The following is a 27,386-nucleotide window of genomic DNA, read 5'->3' as shown; positions in this document are numbered from 1 at the left end:
ACTCATGTGCCTATCTAACTGCATCTTAAACGAGTCCAACGTTCCTGCCTCCACCACCCTACTCGGTAGCGCGTTCCAGACCCCCACAACTCTCTGCGTAAAGAACCTTCTTCTCACCTCCAAATTATACCTCTTCCCCCCTCACCCTTAAATGATGACCTCTCGTGTTCGTACCCAGTCTAGGGAGCAGTCTCTCACTATTAACTCTATCTATTCCCTTCAGTATCTTATATACTTCTATCATGTCCCCTCTCAATCTCCGTCTTTCCAAGGAGAATAGCCCCAGTTTCTTCAACCTCTCCTCGTAACCCAGTCCCCCCATGCCAGGCAACATCCTGGTAAACCTGCTCTGCACCCTTTCCAGAGACTCCACGTCCTTCTGGTAGTAAGGTGACCAGAACTGGACGCAGTACTCCAAATGCGGTCTAACCAACGTTCTGTACAACTGAAGCATTAGACGGCAGCTTTTATACTCTATGCCCCTTCCTATAAAGGCTAACATTCCATAAGCCTTCCTAACAACCTTCTCCACTTGTGACGCAACCTTCATGGATTTGTGAACCTGCACTCCCAGGTCCCTCTGTATGTCTATACTCCTAATCGGCCTACCTTTTATCACATAGCTCCTCTCTGCATTATTCCGTCCAAAATGCATCACCTCGCATTTGTCAGGATTAAATGCCATCTGCCACCTATCTGCCCACTGCACCAACCTATCTATATCCTGTTGTATCACCTGACAATCCAGTTCCGTACCTGCCAACCCTGCCATCTTGGTGTCATCAGCAAACTTGCTGAACACACCACCTACGCCCTCTTCCAAGTCATTTATGTAGACTACAAAGAGGAGAGGTCCCAGTACTGAGCCCTGCGGCACACCACTGGTCACTGGCCTCCAGCCCGACAAGGTCCCCTCCACAACTACCCTCTGTCTCCCATTTCCCAGCCAGTTCTCAATCCACCTAGCTACCTGGCCTCGTATCCCATGCGCCTTAACCTTTTCTACCAGCCTACCGTGAGGGACTTTGTCAAACGCCTTACTGAAATCCATATAGATGCCATCAACGGCTCTCCCATCGTCAACCGTTTTTGTCACCTCCTCAAAAAATTCCACCAGATTCGTAAGGCAAGACCTCCCTCTAACAAAGCCATGTTGCGTATCCCTAATCAGATCGCAACGCTCCAAATGCTCATACATCCTACCCCTAAGTATTTTTTCCATTAACTTCCCTACCACCGACGTCAAACTCACCGGTCTATAATTCCCAGGGTTATCCCTACTACCTTTTTTGAACAACGGGACCACATTTGCTACCCTCCAGTCTTCTGGGACCTCACCTGTGTCCAAAGAAGAGACAAAGATTTGCGCCAGAGGCCCAGCAATTTCATCTTTCGCCTCCCTAAGCAGCCTGGGATAAATACCATCAGGCCCCGGAGCTTTATCCGTCCTTACGCTACTTAAAAGCCCAAGCACTTCCTCTCTCGTAATAACTATATCCTGCAACTGAACCTCCGCTCCCTCCAAGAGACCGCACGATTTCGAACCCCTCTCCTTCGTGAATACCGATGCAAAGTATTCATTCAGGAGCTCCCCCGTTCCCTCCGACTCAATACACAACTCTCCACTCTTGTCCCTAAGAGGACCAATTTTCCCTCTAACTACTCTCTTGCCTCTAATATAGGAATAAAATGCCTTTGGATTTTCCTTAATCCTACCAGCCAAAGCCATCTCATGCCCTCTCTTCGCCCTTCTAATTCCCCTTTTTAGCTCCCTCCTACTCTCTCTATATTCCTCCAGCGCACTCTCCATACCCATTTGTTTTGACCTAACATACGCCTCCCTCTTCTTCCTGACCAAGTCTTCAATATCCCCCGTAATCCATGGCTCTCTAATCCTACCTTTCCCATCCTTTCGCTTAACCGGAACATACCTTCCCTGCAACCATTTCATTTTGTCCCTAAAAGCCTCCCACTTGCCAACCGTGGACTTGCCAGCTAACAGTCCCTCCCAATCAGTTTGCTGCAGCTCCCTCCTAATCCTGCCATAGCTCGCCTTTCTCCAGTTCAGCACACTCCCGTTCGGACGGCACTCGTCCCTTTCCATTTTTATCCTAAAGTAGACAGACTTGTGGTCACTGTTCGCCACATGTTCGCCTACCTCTACCTCACCCACCTGCCCCGGCTCGTTTCCCAACACTAAATCTAGTATAGCCCCTCCCCTAGTCGGGCTAGTTACATACTGTTCTAGTGACCCTTCCATAACACATTTCACAAACTCCTCTCCCTCCATACCCCCAGCTCTAGGCCCCCTCCAATTCACTCCAGGAAAATTAAAATTACCCACTTACAACCACTGTATTCTTCCTGCACCTGTCCAAAATGCCCCTGCAAATGCCTTCCTCCTCTGACTTTGGGCTGTTGGGTGGCCTATAGTACACCCCTAGCAATGTGATCTCTCCCTTTTTATTCCTCAACTCCATCCACACTGACTCAATCCCTATCTCTTCCATATCGTCCTCCCTCTGCACTACTGTGATGTTTTCCTTGACTAACAGTGCCACCCCTCCACCTCTCTTCAACCATCCTCTGTCACACCTAAAACGCTTGTACCCAGGAACATTCAGCTGCCAGTCCTGCCCTTCCCGTAACCACGTCTCCGTTACAGCCACCACATCTAACTGCCTCACAAACATCAAGGCCCTAAGCTCATCCGTTTTCCCTGCCACACTCCTAGCATTGAAACAGACACAGTTCAACCCACAAGTGTCCCTCGGAACCACCTTCTCCCTTATAATTTTCCTTTCACCCAACTCATGAAAGGATTAAGAGCAAGAGGACCTAGATTTAAGATAAATGGCAAAATAAGCAAAAGCAACAAGAGTTAAAGCTTATTCATGCCATGAGTGATTAAGATCTGGAATGCCTACTTGAGTGTGATGGAGGCAGGCTCTTTCGAGGCATTCAAAGAGGAATTAGAAAGTTAGAAAGATAGAACATAGAAAAACTACAGCACAAACAGGCCTTTCGGCCCACAAGTTGCACTGATGATATCCCTACCTATAACCCTCGATCCTATTAAGTCCCATGTACTCGTCCAGAAGTCTCTTAAAAGACCCTATCAAATTTGCCTCCACCACCACCGACGGCAGCCGATTCCACTCGCCCACCACCCTCTAAGTGAAAAACTTACCCCTGATATCTCCCGTGTACCTACTCCCCAGCACCTTAAACCTGTGTCCTCTCACAGCAACCATATCAGCCCTGGGAAAAAGCCTCTGAGAACCCACCCGATCGATGCCTCTCAACATTTTATACACTTCTATCAGGTCACCTCTCATCCTTTGTCTCTCCAAGGAGAAAAGACCGAGCTCTCTTAACCTATCCTCATAAGGCATGCCACCCAATCCAGGCAACATCCTTGTAAATCTCCTCTGCACCCTTTCAATAGCTTCCACATCCCTCCTGTAATGAGGCGACCAGAACTGAGGGGTCTGACTTGGGAGTAATAAAGCTGCAGCATTATCTCCCGACTCCTAAACTCAATCCCTCGATTAATGGTCAGTACACCATATGCCTTCGTAACCACATCCTCTACCTGTGAGGCCGATTTAAGAGTCCTGATCCTCTACACTGCTAAGAGTCTTACCCTTGATATTATACTCCTTCATCCCATTTGACCTGCCAAAACGGACCACTACACATTTATCCAGGTTGAAGTCCATCTGCCACTTCTTCACCCAGTCTTGCATCCTATCTATGTCATGCTGCAAATTCTGACATCCCTCCAAACTATTCACAACACCACCAACCTTTGTGTCGTCAGCAAACTTACCAACCCATCCCTCCACTTCCTCATCCAGGTCATTTATGAAAATTGTAAACAGCAAGGGTCCCAGAATAGATCCCTGGGGCACTTCACTGGTGACGGACCTCCATGTAGAAAAAGATCCATCTACAACCAGTCTCTGCTTTCTGCAGGCAAGCCAGTTCTGGGTCTGCAAGGCAACAGCCCCCTGGATCCCATGCCATCTCACTTTCCCACAAAATCTTGCATGGGGGACCTCATCGACCTTACTGAAGTCCATAGAAACCACATCTACCTTTCTTCCTTTGTCAATATGCTTAGTCACATTTTCAAAGAACTCAACCAGGCTTGTAAGTCACAATCTGCCTTTGACAAAGCCATGCTGACTACTATTGAGCATACTAAACTTCTCTAAATGTTCACAAATCCTGTCCCTCAGAATCTTCTCCATCAACTTACTAACCACTGAGGTTAGACTCACTGGTCAGTAATTTGCTGGGCTATCCCTATTCCCTTTCCTGAATATAGGAACCACATCTGCAATCCTCCGGAACCTCTCCCGTCTCCATCGACGACACAAAGATCATCGCCAGAAGTTCTGCAATCTCTTCCCTCGCCTCCCACGGTAACCTGGGGTACATCCCATCCAGTCCCGGTGACTTATCTATCTTGATGTTATTCAAAATTTCCAACACATCCTCTTTCTTAATTTCCACATACTCAACCTTTTCAGTCTGCCACAAGCCTACAGTACAACCACCAGATCTTTTTCCACCGTGAATACCGAGGTAAAGTATTCATTAAACACCTCTGCTATTCCTACTGGTTCTGTACTAACTTTCCCACCTTCACATTTTATAGTTCCTATTCCTTCACATCTCATCCTTTTACTCTTCACATATTTGTAGAACGCCTTAGGGTTCTCAATCTTACCTGCCAAGGCCTTTTGATGACCCCTCTGGCTCTCCTAATTTCCTTCTTAAGTTCCTTCCTACAAGCCATATACTCCTCTAGATCCTTAATATCTCCTAACTGTCTGAACCTTTTGTATGCTTTACTTTTCTTTTTGACTAGGTTCATTACAACTTTCCTGCACCATGGCTCCCATAACCTACCAAAACCTTCCTGTCTCATTGGAACATTGTCGTGCAGAACTCTAGACAAACATTCCTTGAAGATCTTCCACCTTACTTTGGTACTTCTTCCCGAGAATACCTTCTTCCAATTTACTCGTCTAATTTCCTACCTGATGGCTTCATATTTCCCATTACTCCAGATAAACACTTTCCTAACTTGCCTGATCCTATCTCTTTCCAATGCTAGCGTAAAGGAGATAGAGTTACGATCACTATCCCCAAGATGTTCTCCCACTGAGAGATCCGACACCTGTCCAAGTTCATTAGCCAGTACCAGATCGAGTACAGCTTCTCCCCTTGTAGGCTTGCCCACATACTGTGTCAGGAAATCCTCCTGAACACCTAACAAACTCCTCCCCATCCAAACCCCTTACCCTAGGGATATTCCAATCAATGTTTGGGAAATTAAAGTCTCCCATCACGACAACTGTTACTACTGCATCTCTCCAGGATCAGTTTCCCTATCTGCTCCTCAACATCCCTGTTACTATTGGGTGACCTATAGAAAACACCCAGCAAAGTTATCGACCCTTTCCTGTTCCGAACTTCCACCCACAGAGACCCCGTAGACAATCCCGCCACAGCTTCTACCTTCTCTACAGTTGTGACACTATCCCTGATCAACAGTGCCGCTCCCCCTGCCTTTTGCCTCCCTCCCTGTCCTTTCTGAAACATCTGAAACTTGGCACCTGAAGTATCCAGTCCTGTCCCTGAGACACCCAAGTTTCTGTAATGGCCAGCACATCACATTTCTAAGCAGCGATCCATGTTCTAAGCTCATCCACTTTATTCACCACACTCCTGGTGTTAAAATAGACACATCTCAAACCTTTGGTCTGAGCGCTCCCCTTCTCCATCACCCGACTATCCTCCCTCTTACACTGTCTACAATCCTTCTCTATTTGCGAGCTAACCTCCTCGCTCCCAGTCACCTCATCTCAATTCCCTCCCCCCAATCGTTCTAGCTTAAAGTCTCCCCGGTAGCCTTAGCTAACCTTCCCACCAGGATATTGGTCGCCCTGGGATTCGAGTGCTACCCGTTTTTTTTGTACAGGTCACACCTGCCCCAAAAGAGATCCCAATGATCCAAGAACCTGAATTCTGCCCCCTGCTCCAGTCCCTCATCCATGCATTCATCCTCCACCTCATTTCATTCCTGCTGTCACTTTCCTGTGGCACAGGCAGCAATCCCGAGATTACTACCTTTGCATTACTCCTTCTCAACTGTCTACCTAACTCCCTATATTCTCTTTTCATGACCCCTTCCCTCTTCCTACCTATGTGAATGGTACCAATATGTACCACTACCTCTGGCTCCTCTCCCTCCCACCTCAGGATTTCTGGGACGCGACCAGAGACATCCTGGATCCCGGCACCAGGGAGGCACACCACCATCTGAGACTCCCATCTGCCTGTGCAAAATCGCCTATCTGACCCTCTCACTGTAGAGTCCCCAATTAATACTGCCTTCCTCCTCCTTTCCTCAGCCCTCTGAGTTATAGGGCCAGACTCTGCTCCAGAAACACGGCCACTGCTGGTTCCCCCAGGTGGGCTGTTTTTTTTCTCTCTCTCTCCTCTACCACCCCACCCCCAGCCATTTAGTATTCAGACAGGAGTACTTATTGTGAAGGGGCACATCCACCGGGGTGCTCTCTATCACTGGACTTTGCTTTTCTCTATCAGAAGTTGATAGAACTGCACAGTAACAATGAATATATCACTGATCATGCAACCTAAACATTATCCTTCATTGCCTGTGCCAGTATTGCTGTTAGTCAAAGAAGTTGATCCCAAGCAGTAGGTTTTAATTTTAACTTCTGTTTCTGTATATCATCAGCAATAAATCTTATTTACTTAATACCTTTAGTAATAGTGATCTTGCACTTTGACCAAGCATCTCATGGTTAAGCCACATTCAGTTTCCTCATGCATATCAAGATGTTATCACATGGTTAGTTATTACCTGAAAATAAATTAATTTCTGCGTAAATGATGCATTCTGCTGACAGCTTGAGATTGCACATGTTCAGTATTTTATATCTGTATAATTGGTTCGTACAATTAAGACCAACACAAATGCTTGTAGGACTCCTGTTTAAAATAAGTTTGTTGACTGTTGGGATTTATATTTTGTTGTTGCTCAATTTTGAACAATCTCCGTTCTAGCTCAGAATGCTGGAAGTCACTGAATTCTAGAATCTTAGGAAAAAGGCCTATCCAGTAATTACATTGCATTCTCATTGAACATTTTTGTAGATGGCGAATTTTGAATTCTTGGCACAATTTCAAGTGTTCTTTAATCTGCAATGATTTGGCAGATAATTTACATTCTGGAAGAAAAGCTGCTTAAATGGTTACTGAGGTTTCTGCTGATCTTTGACTGAAGTTGCAGCAGAAATCAGGAGAACTTCACAGAAATTAGTGGTATAAGTCTTTCCTTCAGTGCTTTTATAGTGTTAAGACTTGAATATAGGCACTTAAGTTGCCACCGGATTGTAAATCCGGACCTATTAACCTTTTAGGTTAATTAATATTTATTTCCATTGTACTAGCATTTTTACAATTATTAGTAATCCCCTGTGACTCTGTTCACAGATTCAAATAAAAGTGAATTGGCCAGAACAGAATTATGTTTTTTTCTTTGTAGGCTAATTTTACATTTCCATCATTCGCAAAAGTATGTGAAGTTCTTTGGATAAGAAGTAGGTCTTCTAGATTTTCCTTCCTCCTAAATGGCTAGAAGAGATAGTCACTATTAGGATCATATCTGCAATAGCTTTGCACTAGAGATGGAGGGCTTTACAATATTACGCAAGTTAACATTGTGTCTATGCTGCTATAACTTTACTTATTCCCAGTTATTAATGCATTTTCAGCTATAAAACAGATTATCAATAAAATAAAAGCAATATACTGCAGATATTGGAAATCTAAAATAAAAACATAAGCCTGTATGACCCTTCAGTCATATGGACTTGAAACGTTAGCTCTGTTTCTTCTCCACACATGCTGCCAGACCAATGTCTTTTAGGCATGTCCTGTTATTAATCAATAAAGTAATCAAGTCTTTATATATGCATGTTTAAAACAACAAATTTTAGAATATATTTTCATAATAAATATATTTTAAATTGCATAACAGCGTGGAACTCGTTCACAAGAAGAATTGCACGAGGCAAAAGCTCTTCACCTGGAGAAGGTGAGGCAGGAAGATTTACTCCGCAGAGATGCAGAATACCAGAAAGATTTGGATCGGAAGTCAGATGCATGGAGTCATCAAAGTTCCTTGGTGGATTCTAGTGCAGCGGGTCAAGAGCAGTTGAACTACTCTTCAAAATCACTTCCGGCAAGTGCAGTTGCTCCTCATAAAAGTGGACCTGGGCGCTGGAAAACTCCAGCTCCAAACCAGGTTACTCCAGTTGCTGTATCCCAGCCCATTAGAGTAGAAAATCAGTTGCCACCGCCCCCTCCTCCACCACCAGTACACTACACGGTTGACTTTGATAATACCCATACAGACCTACCCCTACCACCCCCACCACCACCACCTCCAGCTTCACAAATATCAAATCCAGGCTCAGTAGTTGACCGTAGGAAACGAGAAGAACAGCAGCGTTGGTATGAAAAAGAAAAAGCACGGTTGGAGGAAGAGCGAGACAGGAAACGTCGTGAACAGGATAGAAAAATTGGCCAGATGCGTGGCCCACCACCTCTGCACATAAATCCACCTCAACCAGTTCACATTTCTTCTGCAGTCCAACAAACAAGGCCAGAAAAAATTGCCAGCCTACCACGACCTCAAGATACAATAATCCGTGAACTTCAGCCTCAGCAGCAGCCTCGCACAATTGAGCGCAGAGACTTGCAATATTTTACAATTAGCAAAGAACAGTTACCTGGAAGTGATAGCCTTTCACCTGATCCTTGGAAACGAGATGCAAAGGAGAAAATGGAGAAACAGCAGCAGCAACACCTCTTAGAGATGCTTAGCAAAGAGATACAGGAGCTACAGAACAAGCCTGATCGCACATCTGAGGAGAATGACCGTCTTCGTAAACTTATGCTTGAGTGGCAGTTTCAAAAGCGGTTACAGGAATCCAAAGAGAAGGATGATGATGATGAAGAGGAAGAAGATGATGATGTTGATACAACACTTATCATGCAAAGACTGGAAGTGGAAAGACGGGCAAGGGTAAGGAGAGTCAAATTAGACTTGATTTTCTGTTCACTTTTGTGGCTTAAAGATGGATGTTCTAAAGTATAGTGTACTTAACTATTAACTAAATTTTGTACTCGGAATAGGTGATTGCAGTTATAATGCAAAGCTAGATAGTGGATTTCAAGCAAATAATTTCTAATCAGTAAATATATATCAGATGATTGACCCTCTTAAAAGGTAAAGATTTGAAGATTATCTAATCGAAACAGTACAACAGCATAAGCAATCAAATTGAGAATCACATTATTTTAGCAAAGTTATTATTCATTTCTGTGATGGAAAATTATCAGTACCTTCAATTTAAAATTAAACTGTTGTATTAGCATTCAATCTTCTGCATATATGATTAAATTTGCATCTAGCATATATCAGTAATGCCCCATCTCAAAAACCTTGCAAAAAATTATTAATTCAAATAAGTACTGTCTATTAAGTTTGTGTTCCTCAGGTTGAGACATCAAAATCAGTACCAATCTCAACAGGTAGTAAAAGCCATCAGTTCCACAATCAGCAGCAACCACCAAAATGTGAACCAATCAGTATCATTTGCTATTTTTTTTTAAAAATTGCTATTAATCCAGCAAGTATCAAACATGGGGAAATTTGTTACAGTTGACTAGATGTAGTTTCTGCATCTCATTTAAAAAGCATTTAATTTGAAAAAGTGTAATTGTGCCCATAAAATTTCCCAAATGAAATATGTTTCAAATCTTTCCAAAAATATATTTAGAAACACTTCACAGTTTTACCATAATGGAAAAGTTTGACATTATATAAATAATGAATAAGTTTTCCAAGCCAGAGTGGATCTTCACAAGCTATGACTTAGGATGCTACTAAAAACGTGCTTGCACCTCTCTAATTAGGCATTGCCTAGCGTTTTTAAACAGTGTTACTACAGTATACTAGTGAAGTTCTCGTCAATTCAATGGTTTCTAATTTACTGCAGGCTGTGGAGATGTTGCATCCTATGGAGAAGTGTAAAATTGATAACAGTACCTTCTGGAGGTGGTAGCATTATGGTACTGTCCTTGAACTAGAGACCCAGGGAAATGCTGTAGAGATCCGGGTTTGAATCCCACCAAGGCAGATGGTAAAATTTGATACAAAATCTAGAATTAAAAATCTAATGATAACCATGAAACTATTATCGATTTTTTTTTTGCAAAAATCCATCTGGTTCACTAACCTCCTTGAGAGAAAACTGTCATCCTTAATGGTCTGGTCTACAGTTGACTCCAAACCCAGAGGAATGCGGTTGACTCTTAAAAAAAAAAGTCCTTGGAAATGGTCTAGCAAGCTACTCGGTCAAGGGAAATTGGGGATGGCAACAAATTTGGCCCAGCCAGCAATACCCACATCCCTTGAAGGAGTAAGAAAAGCTATGCTTGTGTGGGACCACCAGAGGAATAACAGTGAATATTATTCTTACGCTGTCATTACTATCCAAATATACCATACTTTATACCACTCTCAACTTATGCTGCCTTTCTCCCCACCTCAGTTCCATGTGCCATAATCCCAAGCATATTGTGCACCTTTGGAAAGAATTGAAAGCTGAATGCAAGCAGAAAATTGCCTGTACAGTAGATGTACGCTGCGCAGGGAAGATGGGATGAAAAAGGGCAGAAAATTATATAGTAGGAAAGATGTCAAACTGGTTGAAGGGCAGGGTTGAAGAGGAATAATTTTTGAGCAACACTTTGTACATTAGGTGGTATAAATTCTTGATTCTATGGACAATTTACATGCACACCTTGAAGATTCAGTATTAAGCATGGCCCCTGGAAGATCAGCAATTATTTTCATTCTTCATTCTCTCTTTCAGGATGTCTTTTTAAAAATGAAAACACAACCTCCTTCCTATCTGTTTTCTTTTATATGTCTGACACTGAGCTCTTCCTGGTCTTGCAAAGAATGAGCTTACTGTCAACCGTGAATGATTTTCTAATGTTATTACGCAAGGTAATAAAATCCAGTCAATGAAATTACTGTTAGTATTGCCTGAACTAATGATTTTGCTCCGTCTTTCCTTTTCTTCTTATCCATGCTGCAGACTGTTCCAGCCATCTCAGTTCTAGATTTGGTATGTTCTTGTTCTTCCGACTAGTTTTCTTGCCTGTTTATTCTCTCCTTTGCATACTTATCTCCTGGTTCTGGAGTGAGTAATAATTTAATTTAATTTGTCCCTTGTAAATATTGCCAAATATTGATGTTTTTAGCCATTCTTTCCATTCGGTTGTCTTGATTACTTACGGGTTTTCTCTGCAAAAAACAGTATGTTTATGACCTTGCACTCTAGAGCTGGAATTTGAATGTTTGGATGCAGCCTGTGCAAAGAGCAGTTTTGTTCTGCACGCCATCTGTGGTCTCATCTCTATCCATTCCCTCTTTTAATTTACTGCAACATTGCTGATAATGTATTATGTTATGATTTCTTCATTGTGCCTTTTAACACACTAACCTATCACTAATCCTAATGGATATAAGGCAAAGACCTTAGTTAGGTGGTAAACTCAATGAAACACTGTTCACTCTCTTGAACAGACTCTTCACTGTGAAATAAAAAGCATTTAAAGTACTCGGCAGCTGTGAACTTGTTACATCATAACTTTTTCCAATTCTGACAAAAGATCATTGTGCTGAAACATTATCTATTTCTCTCGCCATAGATGCTGCCAGACCAGCTGCATACCTCTAGTATTTTCTGTTCCTATTTTCAGATTATTATCATTTACAGTATTTTGCTTTCAGCTTCATTACAAAATCCTTGTAGCAGCATCATATTTTGGTCTGTGGTTCTGATTTGCTGTTACTCTGGTCTGTTCTGCTTTTGAAGAACTTACTTTGCTTTTGAAGTTGCCAAATCTCTCTTTTTCCACTTGCTTTTTAACAAAACCTAAACAGCAGAATACAGCAGCACTGTGCCAAAAGTGAATTTATTCTTCCTCTTCCGTTTTCCTCGATTAGCAGCAGTGTAGCTAACTTTGGACCAAGGTTCAAAACTACATCATTCACCCCTCTACGTGGAATTGGTATTAGTTGCTCCACTATGTTGAGTTATTGTGGATCAACTAATTTTTGTATGATAGATTTTTGTGCATTTTCATCACACTGACCATGATATTTTTAATTTCACTCTGGCCCATATGGTGAGAAATATTCCGAAACAATTTAAATTCCCCATTGATGCTTTTATATTTATCTTCCTGAATGATTTTTAGGAAATGTAGTTTTAAATTTAATGCAGGATATATTGGAGTTAATATCTTTAAAACAAAAGCAATAATGTCAATATAATACTTTATTATCTATTTCTTTACAGTGCCTTAATGAGTAGAGCAAAATGTCTGTTTCTCTGGTTTATCATCTCCATATAGTAGTCACTTGAGATTTATTTTGCAAAAATAAATTCATTATTAAAAGAAAACTAGCTACCATTTGAAATAAACTGTTAAGAATATAAACTATCATTTTCATCACAATGACTGGAGAATTGACCTTTTTTAACATGCTATGTTTATCACTAGATTATTTTAAATATTTTTATAGACTTAAAAGTTGCTTAGGAGTATTACTTGCATAAACTTGGCATGCTGATGCTTGTGGGCGGCTATGGTATTTTGCCACAGTTCGTCCAAGGATGAGAAAATATACTTAAAATTGCATTTTATCTTCGAACAAATATGTTTCATTATTTGTTAAACTTATTAAAATGTTTTTGGTTCTGGTACATCCATGTCTAAGGGGTGGCAAAGTGGTTAGCACTGCTGCCTCACAGCGCCAGGGACCTGGGTTCAATTTCCGGTTTGGATCACTGTCTGTGTGGAGGCTCCACATTCTTCCTGTGTCTGTGTGAGTTTCCTCCCACAGTCCAAAAGACATGCTGGTTAGGTGCATTAGCCATGCTAAATTCCTTCTGTATACCCAAACAAGTGCTGGAGTGTGGTGACAAGGGGATTTTCACCGCAACTTCGTTGCTGTGTTTACAGCCGCCTTGTGACATTAATAAACTTAAACTTTAAATATTTGGTTTAAGGTATGATTAAATGCATTTTAATCTCTTATCTTTCAAAAAGGTAAATGTTATAATATGGGCAGGGAGTCAGGTTTAGTATATTTGTGTAGTTTTTCTATAATAATCTCTGTAATATTCTCAAGAAATTGTAATGTCAAGGCTAGACTGCAAAGCCTGATGGTTAGCTTCATTGAAGTGTGTCATTTTGTCATTGTTAGAATGTATGTGTGCGAAACTAGTCATGCTAGAAAAGAGGTAGTTCTCAAACAGAAGAGTCCCGTGTAATGATTTGTAAGGGTCAATGCAGGAATAATAGATTACAACATATTTATGATTGCAAAAGATAGGACAGTTAAGTTAATATCAATCATATGCTTCGTAATATATTGAAGTTTGTTTGAGTTAATGCTTGCTCTATTATCTAAAAGCTATATTCTGTTAAAATCTTTCTATAAGAAATAGGCTAAAAGAGATGCAATTTAGGATTTGTTTGCAGAAAATAACATACAGATGAATGTGAAAATGCAGAATTGCAGAAATTTAGTTATCAATAGAAATGTAAATCTTAGAATACTTGGAAAAACAGGAAGCATTTGTAAATGCCTATATTTTCTCAAACTAAAACCACTAACAGATTTTCTCCCTATAGTGTGGCCTGATTCACTATACATTTTAATGGAGGTTAACACCATTTGAATGTGTACTGCATGTAGTAGAACTTGTAAAAAAAAATAGACTCTAATGTGGGTTTAACAGTGATGAAATAGCAAAATGCAGCTTTTAGCATCACAGTCAGCATTGCTCGCAAGTCAGTGCTGGTTAAGCTGCTGAGCAGAATTGTCCCAAGTAAAAGCTGACTGACATTTCAAGTAGTTTTCAGTGTTGAATAGAGCAGTAGTGTTATTGGAGGTTGTTAATCAGAACTTGCAACTAAAAGAAGTGTAACATTCATAGAATATGGCAGCTGCTTTAGCAAAGGAGTAGGGAATGAAGTAGATCATGGGCTGTATCTTACAAGGGGCAACTTCTGGCTGCAATATTGATCTCAAACATTTCTGACAAATTTTAATCTGCTATAAGATCTGTTTCTGTTGTTCAAGTATCAAAGTAAAGCTTTGATCATTTATTTAAAAACTTCAGACTGTGTAAACTGCAAAACATATATTACTACTTAGAAAATTTATAAGAGCTCCCCATTATTTGTTACAGAATTGGCATAGTTCGTAAGATAGGAGTCATCTTTGGGGAAGCCTGATCCTGTAAATCAAATCCTGCAATAACATTTTGGGGGGAAAACCTGTCTGGTTATTCTAAATTGAAATGTTACAATTTCAGTGCAGTGCAGGGGGCTATTTCCAAGTCAAAAAGTAATTTGAGTGCAAGAATGGACTTCCGAGTGGTTTGCTTTCTGTTGCCAAAATATTGATTCAGAGTCGGCAAAGATGAGCTGTAACGCCAGCATTGCACTGGTGCAAAAGAAAGCTCTTTATCCATGCCAAATGTGTCATTAGTTCCTTTAAAAAAAATCTTAAAAACTTTTAATTCTTTTGTTTAAAACTAAATATCAACAAAATGATTACAGTTGCAAGATGAAGAACGCAGACGTCATCAACAGCTGGAAGATATCCGAAAAAGAGAAGCAGAAGAAAGAGCAAGGCAAGATGATGAGCGTCATCGTCAAGAGGAGGAGCAAGCCAGGAGAGAAACTGATGAAAAGGTTGAATTTCTTTTTAATTTCTTGTTTATGCTCAAAGTATCTATCAGGTTGGTTTGAGGCTTTTCCTATTTGCATATCTTCAACTGCATTTCAAACATGTAATATTTCAGTAAAACCATTCTCTTTAATGCAGATGTTTCTTCACACTAGCATTTAAGTTTCAGAACTGATAAACCTGGAAAAGGTTTACTACCTTTATCATTGTTATGGCTTGCCTCCTACCCTGCCACAAAAACAAATAATAGTTTTCTTTCCCTTGCTAATGTTCTGCATCCGTGCAAACGGAAGGCAGGTGCTAATCCCATCTAGAATCTGAGCTCACTTATCAATGGTGACGTTAGAATGCAGTACTGAAAGAGTGCTGCATGATCAGAGATGCCACCTTATGGATAAAATATTAAATTAAGGCCCTGTGTGCTCTCTCTCGAGTGGGCGTAAAAGATCCTATGTGGATGCAGCCATAATCTATTCAGTTCACATGACCCAGCCAATGAAGTTGTGATTCAGGGCAAACATGCTGGGGATTGGTGCCCATTGGTGTACTCCCATATTTGGCACTCTGCCTTTCCAGGAGGTACCCAATGTTTAACTGAAACAGCGATGGTGGAAGTTATTTAGTGCTATTCCTGCCTTGTCCATGCTTCACTACTGTAAAGGAAGAAGGATGCTGAGAACATAAGTCTTGTACACACAGAGCTTTGTATTTTGGTTAGTTTGCTGTTTCACTCTTAACTTTGACATGACAGTGCACTCCAGGCGCTGATTTCAGTATCAAGGGACAGATTACTGATAATTGTTGATACAAGGTATGTGAAGCTATTGGCAACCCTCAGTGTTAATAAAAGGTGTGGGATTTTGGATGTCCTTACGCTGATCATCAGTCTAAGCTCCTTGCAAGCCCAAGAGAGCCGATCCACAAGCCGCTGCAGGTGAACTTCAGTATGGGATGCCAGCATGATATCATCAAGAAGCAAATCATGGACTACAACATTATTCACTTTGCCCTTGGTGTGCAAGCTTGCCAAATGTAACAGTTTGCCATCTGCTCTGGCATACAGGTAGATACTCTCATTTGAGTCATCAAAATTTACAATAGCAGCATGAAGAAAAATAGAGTTTTTGCCAAGATGCAGCTGTGCTTTACCCCACTGCTGATCTTGAAAGCATTTGATATTGCTCCACTTTGGGGCAACACGGTAGCACAGTGGTTAGCTCCAGGGTCCCGACTCGGGTCACTATCAGTGTGGAGTTTGCACTTTCTCCTCGTGTGTGTGTGTTTCCTCTGGATACTCCAGTTTCCTCCTACAGTCCAAAGATGTGCAGATTAGGTTGATTGGCCATGCTAAGAAATTGCCCCTTAGTGTCTAGGGATGCGTAGGTTAGATGGATTAGTGGGTATAATATGTGAGGATATGAGGGTGGGGCCTCAGTGCGATTGTGTTTGGTGTAGACTCGATGGGCCAAAGGGCTTCTTTCTGCACTGTAGGGTTCTATGATTCACTATGTGACAAAACTGCATGTTCTTGTGGAAAGAAAAAATGATATCCTGGAGTCCAGGCGAGAAGCTTTTTTCCACAACAGCTTTTAAAATTCAATCGGAGGACATGGGCATCGCTGGCTATCTCAGCATTTATTACAATCTCTAATTTAAAGATTCTGTCTGTACTGACATTATTGAAGGTCTCTGAGGTCTATAGACAATGTCGTTTGGTCTGCATTTTTCATGGCACTTCTCCTGTACCTGCTGAAGTGAGAAAATCATATCAACTCAGCCAACTCTAAGTTGCAGTAAGACTTGGTAGATTCATGATTTTACTTGGTATTGAAAATGGGAGAGTATTTCATTTCACAATACTTCTCTAATTCCAACAATCAAGTCAGTTCTGTGGGGAATCTATCATTTATCCCTAGTTGCCCTTGTACCCCACTTAATCTACAATAAGAACTCATTGGTAGGGCATAGTTTCTTCACCAATATTATTTGTAAATTACATTGGACTGTCTTTTTGTGTGAGCCGCTGATCCCCATGATTAAAGAACAATGACATAGCATAAAAAAGAGTCCATGTGGCTCATTATGCTTGTGCCAGCTTGTTGAATAAGCTATCAAATTACTACCACTTTCCTGCATGGCCCTGGAAATTTCCCCCCTCAAATATTCATCCAATTCCCTTTTGAAAGTTATTGAATTTGTTTCACCATCCTTTCAGGTAATGCATTCCATTTCATCACAACTCACTGCATGAACCTTGAAACTATTTTCTTTGACTACTGTCCTTACCACAAGGGGACCAATGTCTTCTTAACAACTTTATCAAAACAAGTCATGATTTTGTAAATCTCTGCTGTAGTCTCTGCAAGGTAGTAAAATCTTTCCTAATGTCTGGTGCTTGGAATTAACCTAACCAATGAATTCTATCAGATTTAGCATCACTTGTATTAGTACTCTACACCTCTGTTTTTGAACCCAATAATGTCTTAACAGCTAAATCAAATTGTTCTGCCACCTTCAAAGATTTATGTGTGTAGGCACCCAGGTTTCTTGTTCCTGCGCCCTCTCTAAAATTGTACTATTTGAGCTCATAGTTTATATTAGGCCGAATCTTCTGTGGAGTAGTAATTACCATTGGATTGCCACTCTGTTCCTTTTTTACTTAACTTAGTCTGGAACTGCACCTTTCTCACCCGGATATCTGAACCGGGGCTGCTGAAAAATGTGCAGCACAGCTGCTTCTGGAGTCCTTCAGTTTGGTGTAGGATCGTCAGGGGGAAGTGAGATCATGCCCCCTTATGGCACAAATTGCCACAAGGTGGTAAGTAGAGAATTTAAATGGGAAAGGCAGTAGCAATGTACAGTTTTTGCTTTTTCTGTAATTGTGAGAAAATGCATGTGATGCACTTTAGATTCATAGTAATAAATTTATCCTGTGTCCGAGCATAATTTTGGCTTCCTAGTGCAAGAATAAATAAATTGTAATTGTGATGTTTTTTAAATTTAGCACAGCAAAGAGATGTGATTTTAGTATTTGGCAAATAAATCTCTAACTTACCAAATCTTGTATAAAACAATCAATTATTCTTGGTTCCGTTTGAAACTGAGTAAAAATAACATGAAGAAAAGAGGTCTGTTCTGAGTTTGTACGTTCTGACTGACAGCTTTCTACTTTCCATAGAGAAGACAGGAAGAAGAATATTATACACGTTTGGAGGCTGAAAGGCGTAGACAACAAGAAGAAGCTGAACGGAAATTGCTGCAACCTGATGAACCTGGTCTGTACAGGCCTCCACTTCCAAAGGACTATGCTTCTGAAACCCAGCAGTATGAGTTCCCTCCCCCACCCCATTCATCTAACGCTCCTCCCCCTCCTCAGAGAAACATCTCTTACATCAAAACACAGATCGTCTCCCCTGACACAGTTTACACTGCCAAGTTTGTCCCATACAATGATGAGGATGAGGAAGATGCAAATCTTTCAGGTCAGGATAAGTACTCCATCACAAGAAAATCGTATGGTGATCTCCCTTCTGCCCCTAAGCAGCTGCCTTTCATTCGTCAACCCCGCCCGATTTCAGATGGCTACTATCTTTCAAACTCATTCCGACCACCATCTGCCAATGCCAACAGTACTGCTCCAAAAGCTGGTGTGCCCCCTCCCCCTCCAACTAAACCAAGCTTCATGCCACAGAGTGGCTCAAAAGGTAGAGACAAGAACAAGTAACAATCTTATATTCCTTTTAGATGTTTGGACTTTCTAAGTTCTTCCAACTTCCTTTGAGAGATTGCAACTATAATTGTTTCCTGATGTACAAAGTCTCTTCCTCCAAAATAACAAAATTTTCATTTGATACTCAAATCAACCAATCATTTTATCCTTAAAATCACTGAATATTCTCTTTTCAACTTCTTAGCTTCTATCTCAGATTCTCCTGTCCTCACAAATTAAAATTTTTTGTTGCACACCTCTTATATCTTAGTGGATTGCCTAATTCTTAATTTTTTTAAGTTTGTTCCAATCAAAGTACTGTTGGTTTTGGTTTTGAGTCTGTTCTGTTTTGTGAATGAATGCATCCCAAGAGCCCCTCTTCATGTACTCGAAGAGAATGTGGCATCTATAACGCAATGGTATGCTTTACCCATTTTGAGAATTTTCTTTTACTGTTCACGTGGCAAAGGGGAACTGATCTGGTGTGACCTAACTTATCATTATGAGTATAATTAGTTGTGAACCTACAACAAATGCACATGTTGAAATTATATTAATTCCTCTTGACCAATAGATGAGTTTAAATTTAACCTGTAACTACATAAATAATTTGTTTCCTGCTTAGGTGTATAAATGTAGGTTTCACAACTGTTTGCCCGTAATGCTTAGAATGCAATCTGGCTTGTAGAGTTTAATTACTCTAAATTATGATCCATATTGCATTCACGTTCTCTTCAATCATCACCTAACACTGTCATCTGCCTTCAACATTTTGTTGTTTGCTCATTTTCTTAACCAAATCACCTGCTGTGCTGTTATAAAAAAGAAAACCATACTAATGCATTGTTTCTGAATGGTAGTAAAAGATACCCAAGTTTATATTGCAATTTTTGTTTTATAATGCAGAAATATTTTTAGAAATCAGATGGAAAATGTTATGAAAAATTTGAAAAAATTAATTTGAATATGAAGTGTAGGTTTTAAAATCCATTGTAAACAACATATTCAGTCAATGTGTATAAAAATATATATAAGTTTGGACCTAGTTTGGGGAGCAGAGAGAAATATTGGCCCAAATATTCTGATCCTAGAGCAATGGAATCTGGATTTAAGTCTGTATTGTGCATTGGGACTTGCATCCTGGTGTGCAAACATGCACTGTAATTGCCTGGGAAGTTTAACTTCTAGGTTGATTTGCACTGCTCAGGACTGTCCATGAATATCTCACGCCAGTTTCAGTGTCGGAGAGACTTGGGATAGATACATGCGACTTAAATATTCCCTGGAAATGTTACATAGCTTAATCTCTGGTGCAGTTAGTGATTGTCACTGACTTGGGCACCTTGGCCGAATCCCCCTTTCCCCAGCTGTCCCAACTGTCTCTCCATCACCAATCACTCTAGATCGGACTACTGCCCTCCAACACTACACTGACCCTCTGACCAATCCAACCACCCCTCAACCCGACTGACTACTCACCCAACCTGACTGCCACAGGCTATAATTAGTCCAGTGTTCTCTTGATTAAGTTCCCATATTTCACCCTCCATAAACTTGAGCTTGTGCAAAACTACTGCCTAGCAGCAAATTCCAGTCACCTGTCAACCTTGTACAGTTTTACCTATGTCAACCAACACACTGAATTTAAAATTCTCATCATTGTGTTCAAGTTCCTCCATCTATTCACCCTATTTCTATAACTTCTTTCAGCCTAACAACACTCTAAAATCTTTGCATTTCTCCAGCTCCATCCTCTTGAAAATCTCAAGTTTCCTTTACCCCCTAGATATCTTATTCTCCCTCTAATCTCCATTTCTCTTTTCAACTAAGACCCTTAAAGCTTACCTATTTAATTGAACTTGTGGTCATCCATCCAAAAGGCCCATCTTTGGATTATTATTACCTTGTACAGACTTGGACATTTTCCTGTATTAAAGAAGCTTTGTAAATGCAAATTATTATTCTGTAGCAACCGTTTCATTTATCCTGACAATTTTCAATAGTAGAATTAGGATAATTTATTAGAAAACTGGTTCCTGTGATTCTGGCTATGGCCGCATGAATCGTCACCAGTACTAATGATAAATATATGCAACTAGTTTTATTGCTTTATCTAGTAACTTGAGAAAAAATTTGCTCAACCTTCTTTAAAATTTGTAGCCCATTGTTGTGAAAACATACTTTTGGGTTTATTTTCCTACCACTTCAGCTTACAGAATTGAATGCTCATATTTTGCATATGTATTTGCATCTAATTAATTCCCATTTGTGATCTAACTCTTCGAAGCTAAATATTTTGTTTATCAATTAGGATTTATTCCTTATGGAGGGTCAACGGCAAGTAACATTGGAGCAAATGAAGTTTACAAAGGCCCAAGAGAAAAGCGTCTTGAACAGAATAAAGGGTAAAGTTGAAAAGAAAAGCAATTTTTGACTGCTCTAGTGCATATATACAAACTCCATATGTCTATAAACCTAGTACTGCCTTCTTTATTTGGAATATGGAATGAAGCTAATTTTTCTGAAGGTACACAACACTTGTTAAAACTTTATTCAATGGCTTCCAATTGGAACAGTCAGTTCAGTCTTGGGCTAAGACCACAGGAAGTTAGCTAACCTACATTATCATCTGTAACTTGCATTCGCCCAGTGAGCTTGACTAAAATGTGCAGTTGCAAATAAATGCAGCACATGTTACGTAGAATATAAGGCCCAGAAAAGCAAATTATTTCATCCAACTAGTCATAGACTGTGCTGTGTTTATTCTCTATGACTTTACTATCGCAATTCCATTGTTACAAACTGATTCATACCCATCTCCATATTGTTGAAGATATTTTGGGAAGAATTTTTGCGATAAAGAAATTGTAATTCCAAGACAGGAAGGTGCAAAATTTTTACGCTGTTTAACAAGCATAACAGTAAATGATTTCAATTAATTGGTGGGGGGGAGGGGATGCATTAGACCAATTGCTGCCTTCTAAAAGTGGCAAGTATGAATGTTTCCTATTACTGAGTATTTACTAGGAGATAGATAGTCACCAGCTTGGGAGGACTGATCTAAAGTTCTATGGCATGAAGCCATATACAATTCCAGCAGTTTTTAAGTGTAAATTTATCTTTGAGTCACATTGAAAACTACATTTGGTATTTATAAGTAGTCTCAGTTTCATTATTTAACTAGTTTGTGTTTTAATATGCCAGTGAGTTTATCTTTACATGAGATTTCTTTTGACCTTGACTGACAGCTCAAAATTTAAATAAACACTCCAACCAAATAAACACCCCAGTATACAAGTCCACGTGGCATATAAAATTACCCCACTTTTTCAGCATTTAAGACACATTTATTTTGGCATATAAGTTGACCCCCATCCCCATTTCTTCAGTTAATAAATGCGCATTTCGGACTTGAAGTCAGCATCAATTTCCTAACTGAAATACATGCTTAGGGTTATTCTCACCTTACAAGTTGGCACATTGCATCAAGCTGGTGATAAGGCCATGTTGTCAAGAAGATGCAGAGGCATTTGCACACAGGAGACCAGGCATAGCAACCAACAAACAGAACTTGGTCCTCCTGTAAAAGGATTGAACTACAAAGCTGATTTCAAGCTAAATGTCAGAACATTTGCTAGCTTTGCTAAATGACTGTGATGAAGTTAGGGAATTCAATATTGGTGAATAACTGGTACAAGTAGAAACTCGAAGAATCTGCCCTGAAGAAGAACCTAAGATCAAATGTGCCACAGAAACAGGAACCAGCCACTGACGTGCTCCTGAGAAACACGCATTGGAATAGGTCCTTGAAATAATTATATGCATTGCACTTCTGGTGACTGTATGAACAAAAGTGGACAAAGTCAAACACCGAGTCCTAGCAAACATTTCATAGTGGCAGCTAGTTGGTGTAGCTGCTTTATAGAACAAAAATGCCTAGTGTTGCAGCAGAAGACCAAGATTGCTCAGAGACTACCCAAAGACTTCAATGCCAAAATTACCAGTTTCCAATAATTCTTCATCAGGCTGCAAAACACAAATACCTAGTATGTTGTATCAGCGTCATGGGTGAATTTCAATTTGCCTGGCAAACAAACTGGAACAGAAAGTACAATGGTCGACTGTTAACGAGCCTGTGAAATGGACTAGCAAACCACTTAGTTCAAGGGCAGTTGGGGATTGGCAACATGCTGACATTACCAGCAATACCATATCCCATGAAAGAGTACATAAAAATGTACATAAAAATTCACACAAAGATTTGGCCTGTATGGCCAAAAGAATGGATTTAAAACCTATGGTAATTTTCAAATGCAAATCACACATTCCTTGCAGACACTTTAGTGCATGTCCATGACAACAGTTGGATGGATGAATGAGGACTAAGTCATGATGTAGATTGATAATATGTAGAATGGGTGTCCACTGGGACAACAAATGTAGCTCATTAGTGCGGGACATGTTCACATCCAAAATAACCATCAAGATGCTTGCAAAGAAATAAAATGCAAATTGCAGTTAAAATCTGACATCCGTTGTTCAATCCTTGGATGTGTGCCTCAACAAGCGATAATGATTGTTTGCACCAAAACGAATAAGTGAATGGTTGGCAGAGGAAAAACTTCAGACAAAGAACAGAAGTGTGTTGGCTGCGCCACTTGCTGTTTTGTGTAGTTTTGCCATCAAATCATGAGATCCTATTAATGCACAAATTGTCATCAATAGGTTGTGGCGGGGGAGCAGGGGTACAAAAATGGAATATCGATTCAGTGGATGGAGAGGAAGATGATTTGTTTTGGAGGGATGATTATAAGACCAAAAGCCCCATTTCTGATCCAGAATGGGATCCTTATGGTGATACCATAGCCAAAGTAACTTGATGAATTTGAACTCTTAATATTGGGTGCCAAAGATTATTCACTTGGCATGTGGTTCAAACTGTCCTTGTAGAATTATTTAATTAAATAAAACATTGATTTAATTTGAATTACTGCTGTTAAGGTTTCTCCATATTTCAAAATGTGAATTGCCACCACCATTTTATACTCAGCATATCAGTCAGCCCCCATGTTTGGAAGGATTTTTTGAAGCTTCAAAGGTCAGCTTATATAGCATGATCTATGATTCTCCAGCTGGAAACTAACCACCAAATTTATTTGTTCTGATTTTTTTCTTAATTATCAAACTGATAAACAGCACAACAAAGTGATTCCTCGAATAGGCTAATTCTTCCCATAGACAGGGTTCCTTTTTCAAAAACATGTACAGATTTAACTATCCATAATGAGTTATGTGTTTGTGTGTACATTTCAAGTTTTACAGCCAGTGCCCCATCCCTGACACATTTTACCTCCAGTATCATCAGACTGTTTTGATGCTTGCAAATCTCAAGTATATATGAAGATCATGGTACTTCCACTCTGCTGTTTTAGGAGAATTTTGTGTTTAATGATTGAGCAGATGTTCAGATCTGGCCTAAATTCAGAAAGAGCAAATAGAGTTAAATTATCTCACTGTTGCTTCCTGACCAATATTGAAAGAAACAACAATCATTTCAGACGCTGCGTAGAACTTGACCTTTACTTGGAAAAGGGAAGATTGAATATAGTGTGTGATTAAGCAGTTTGTTAAGTTGGTACCACTTGCAGTTTTAAATGATTTCTGCATGCATCCCGTGCTCTCCATGCTGTTCATTTGCTGGAAGCATCTGTGAGATATTGTGGGATATCTGTGCCTATTAATGGAAGCTTGCACCTCTTGAGAAATGCAATATGACTGAGTCATAACTGATGCACAAAAGCATGCACCAAGGTAGTCAAGCAATGCACTAGAGACCTTGATAGAAGAGGTGGAAAGCAAGAAAGATATCCTGTATCTTCAAGAAAGCAGGACACCTCCAGATAGCTGTTCAGGAAGGAGTGTGAAGAAATAACAGATGTCAATACCAAGAATATTGCTTATCAAACATAGATGCAGAAAGGAGGTTAATGATTTCACACAAGTTATCAAGGTGAGAGGTTTCATCTTTAGGTGGTACATCCAACCAACTGTGCCAATAGTTCCATCTGCTCAATTAACTGCACCTACATCATTCAACTACCAGCAATAGCAATCAATCAGTACTCATACGTAATATTGGTATGTTTTATCTCACTCTAGCTTGCATTCAATTATAGCCATTCAACCATGACAATCCCCTCAGATATATTTCCCCCTCTGCAGGAAGAGATTGCACCTTACAGCAGCGCCAGCAAAAAAAAAGACTGGAGCAGCTTTAACGTACCTGTCTTAAAACCCATTAAAATTTGCTTGCTATAAATAATGTAAACAACATCTTTTAGGTTCTCAAGTGAACTGTGTAGTTTTTTTTTAAACTGAGTTTGTATTTTAATTGTTTGTGTTAAAGTTTATTTATTAGTCACAAGTAAGGCTTGCACTAACATTGCGAAATTCCCCTAGTTGCTACAGTCTGGTACCTGTTTGGGCCAGCGCACCTAACCAGCACTTCTTTCAGAATGTGGGAGGAGACCAGAGCACCTGGAGGAAACCCACGTATTCATGGGGAGAATGTGCAAATTCCACAGACAGTGACCCAAGCTAGGAATCAAACCCTGGCACTGTGAGGTAGCAGTGCTAACTCTGTGCCATCCCATTGGTTTGATTTTTGGGCCCAAATCTGTGTGTGACTGAAGGATTACTACATTATATATTTACATTGTCAACTTAACATGAAGCTTTAAAATAAGTTCCAATTTTGAAAAGTTCAATTCACTTGGGAGATATGTGACAGTGGGACATAACTGCAGCAAAAGCATTCTGAATACCCTAGCATGCATTATATTCAGTATTAGTTGATGTTGCTCTCAAATTACTAGTGGGACCAGAAGGGTGAAGGTGGAGTGCCTAGATATTTTAATTTCTGAACTTGTTTAGAGCAGAAAGAAGACTGATGGACAGGAAAATGACAATGGAAGAAATTCAAAACATTAAGCAGCTTTAAACACAATAAAGATATTTTAATATTGGTACTAATGCATTCCAAATGATATTAGTGATATTAAACCTACTGTATCTTTTCTGTTGCAAAATGTACCTGGTAATTGTAACAATAAATCTGAACTATAACTGTGCATGTTCTAGCATATTAACTTTCACTTTTGTTTTACAAAAAACAGTCAAGACACAGATGTACCGATTGTGAAAGGATCTCCAGAAAACCTAACATTTAAAGAACGTCAGCGTCTTTTCTCGCACGGGCAGGATATTTCTAACAAAGTGAAGGCATCACGAAAATTGATGGAACTAGAAAATGAACTGAACACAAAATAAAATCGATGCCTTAAGAGCTTGTAATGCTCAGTACAAAATCTATGCTAGATTGTACAGCTTAAATCTTTGACACCTGCAACTGTAAAATAGGATGCAGGAAAATCTTTCACTATGGTGTGTTGCATACCAAGCATATTATAATTTAGCTATTCAAATTCAGCACTGTTAAATGTTTTTTTAATAAAATTAAATGAAGGTAATGGTCACTTTTACGAAGAGTTTTTGGGGTTCTGATTATCTGGCATACAGAGTGCACTACACCTGGAGTTAGCATATGGTGAAGCAAAGTGGTATAATACAGAATTGTAAACTTGTTATAATGTAGAAGCTTTTAAATGTATTGAAAGAATCCTTGCTTGTCCAGCAGCTGGTGCCTCAATTGTTTCAGCTATGCATTAGGTGGCTAATAAATGGGAAGTGTGGACCTCATTCTAATTACAAAATGAAAAGCTTTCTTCTATGTGCATTTTAATAGAAATTGTTATGATTTCAACCAAAATTCCCTCTTAGTTAGGTGTTCTGAACTGGATTTTAAAGTTATTGAACAATTTTCTGTATAATATTGTGGTCTATAATTGTATTTAGGGATAAATGCACACTTCTAAGCATAGAGTAGACTTCCACTGCCTTAGGAATGGAATCACTTTATACGAAATGTACAATAATTAAAATGTCTAATGAAGATTGGAGTGTAAATATTTTTTTTTACTTATTAAGCTGTTTCATATGTGGAACAGAGGAGTGCTGTACCATTTCAGCTGCGTAGCAAGAATCAGTAGAAAAAAGAAAATGGGAGTTAAAACCCCTCATGAAGGAAAAGTTTGGAGCTTGCAGGAGGTATGGGAGGGCAAATTGCCAGAGGTCTGAATACCAACAGCATAATGCAAACAAGTGGAACAAATTAGTGTCATTTTATAAATGAAAAATAAACTATTGTTTCTGTTATGCTGCAAGTATTTATAGCTGATCTTGGAGGAAAACTGGTATTTTTCATATTGTTTTTCATGGATTCTGTTGGGTTTACAGAGTTCTTTGTGTGGTCGCCACTAGAGTGCTGTAATTAAACTGTTTACTGAACACCAGAACTGCTGTAGTATCTTATTTCTACTGTATTTCACTTGCAACCTATTTTTAATAAATTACTTTGTATGTATTTAATGTTGTCCGATCTTGCTTTTGCCTGCAGTGCTTAAATATCAGAATTTTCAGAAACAGCATGCAGATTAACTGGGTGTGATGGTGTACCACTTAACGTTGTAATGCCATATTTTTCATGGAACCTCAATTTTAAAATTCTACTTTCAAGATTCTGTGGTATAATGGATATCAGTGATCATAAAAATGTTGATCTTTATCAAGAAATTTGTATTTGAAAACTCTTTCCCTTTTTTTCACATCAATAAAACAATAGCAAACATTCAAAATGGGAAGGGGGTGATTCTTCGTGTATGACAAGAG

General features: G+C 39.7%; 1 protein-coding gene across 9 annotated transcripts in view; it reads left to right on the top strand.

The window, feature by feature from the left end:
• The window catches only part of afdna (afadin, adherens junction formation factor a), a 240,997-nt gene extending 213,916 nt beyond the window's left edge, over positions 1-27,081 (top strand). For 2 of the 9 annotated variants that reach the window (XM_080200244.1, XM_080200243.1), the window contains 6 exons: positions 8,084-9,133; positions 11,217-11,246; positions 14,761-14,895; positions 18,069-18,594; positions 20,911-21,004; positions 25,775-27,081. In XM_080200244.1, the coding sequence (XP_080056370.1) occupies positions 8,084-9,133; positions 11,217-11,246; positions 14,761-14,895; positions 18,069-18,594; positions 20,911-21,004; positions 25,775-25,928 (1,989 nt within the window). In that variant the 3' untranslated portion in view covers positions 25,929-27,081. The remainder of the gene's footprint in view (positions 1-8,083; positions 9,134-11,216; positions 11,247-14,760; positions 14,896-18,068; positions 18,595-20,910; positions 21,005-25,774) is intronic. The other 7 variants (XM_080200249.1, XM_080200248.1, XM_080200246.1 and 4 more) reach the window with 5 other exon arrangements.
• Positions 27,082-27,386: the final 305 nt, after the last annotated feature.

Source organism: Carcharhinus amblyrhynchos, chromosome 12 (assembly GCF_965287045.1).
Source record: "Carcharhinus amblyrhynchos chromosome 12, sCarAmb.v2.hapA, whole genome shotgun sequence".
NCBI lineage: Eukaryota > Metazoa > Chordata > Chondrichthyes > Carcharhiniformes > Carcharhinidae > Carcharhinus > Carcharhinus amblyrhynchos.
The sequence above is the reverse complement of the archived record's forward strand: the minus strand, read 5'-3'. Positions and strand labels throughout refer to the sequence as shown.